The sequence below is a fragment of the Buceros rhinoceros genome, unplaced genomic scaffold, assembly GCF_000710305.1.
Source record: "Buceros rhinoceros silvestris isolate BGI_N320 unplaced genomic scaffold, ASM71030v1 scaffold12274, whole genome shotgun sequence".
Taxonomy (NCBI): Eukaryota; Metazoa; Chordata; class Aves; order Bucerotiformes; family Bucerotidae; genus Buceros; species Buceros rhinoceros.
In genome coordinates, this window is record NW_010410085.1 from 20,664 (window position 1) to 21,935 (window position 1,272).

The 1,272-nt window shown below is 50.1% G+C and overlaps 1 protein-coding gene across 1 annotated transcript in view; it reads right to left on the bottom strand.

Annotated features, from left to right (window-relative positions):
* CCDC12 (coiled-coil domain containing 12) overlaps nucleotides 1-507 on the bottom strand; it is a gene marked incomplete at its 5' end in the record, with an annotated part of 11,672 nt that extends 11,165 nt beyond the window's left edge. The window contains one exon of the mRNA XM_010135469.1: nucleotides 437-507. Coding sequence (XP_010133771.1) covers nucleotides 437-507 — 71 coding nt within the window. The remainder of the gene's footprint in view (nucleotides 1-436) is intronic.
* Between the last annotated feature and the right edge of the window lie 765 nt (nucleotides 508-1,272).

The window sequence follows — 1,272 nt, forward strand, 5'->3', positions numbered from 1 at the left end:
CCAGGAGCGACAGCCTGCCACAGGGTGAGGGTTGTGCTCACATTTTCCGGTGACACGAGAGAACAGCGGTGGGATGCGGTTGAACAGCCACATGTACCCTGCGGCCTCCGTTCACGGAAAAAAAACCCACTTAAAATGACACACGTGCAGTGGTCAGACATTGAGTTCAAGGGAGCCTAAACGCTCCCAGCGCCTCCGAAGGCACCACGTTCCTGGCACCGACCCAGGAACGCTGCACTGCAGCTTCAGGTTTTGCCTCTTTATTCCCCCATCTCAGATCATTTACACCGTGAGATCAAATTCAGGCTGAAAAAAAAAACCCTAAAAATAAATTACACGCTACAAGCCAAGGAAAGAACCTAATCAGCGAGCCACGAGAGCAGCGCCTGCACAGCGCACGCACACGAAAGACAAGTGGGAATAAATAAATCATTACCTGTGCTTGACGGTCTCCTCTTCGTCAGCTTCTCCGAGCTGCTTATTCTCGCGTTCGCTGCCATCCTTGTTCTGGAAGGAGAAGTTGATTTGTCAGGCCCTGCCGGAGAGCAAAGAGCAGCCCCAAAACCCTCCCCGAGGGCACAGGGCAAACAGCAACGTGCAGTTTGAAATTACTATTAAACCACAATGCCTTTAATTCAGCCTGTTTTGCTTTTTCACCCTTTAGTGTCCTGCTGCTACAGATGGAACAATAAACACATCTAAGAACGGGAGAGGAAAAGTTAATTTTCCTCTCAGTGCTGATATTCCCCTTGTTGCCGGTAACCACACCAATTTGGAGCGAGCAGCAAACAGTGACGGAGCTCAGAAACCTCGTCCCGGGTTGGAATTACCACCTCAAGTAAGTCGGCAGAGCAGGAGGAGATCAGGGTGCTGAGCAGGAGAGCAATGGCCACATACCCCTTCACCACCTCACCAGCACGGGGTCTAATTCCAGCTCCAGAAGCTCCCGTGGACTAACAAAAATCCAATTTCTCTTTAGGATGCTCTAACACCCTGTTCCAGAGGCTTCTTTTGCACCATCCAGACACTGGCACTAACAGCTCGTTAGCCGAGTTACCAATTGTATTTATGATCGGACACGGGATGTTGGCAATAACGAGCTGGAAAGGGGTTGGGTCTCAAACTAATTTAATTCAACTGCTAGAACCAAGTATGCTCAGTGCAAAACTCATCTGCCCTGATTCTGCGGAGTACATTGTCAGAGCAAACCCAACAAGACGAACACCTCGGAACCACAGAACCGTTCAGGCTGGAAAAGCCCTTTCAGCTCCT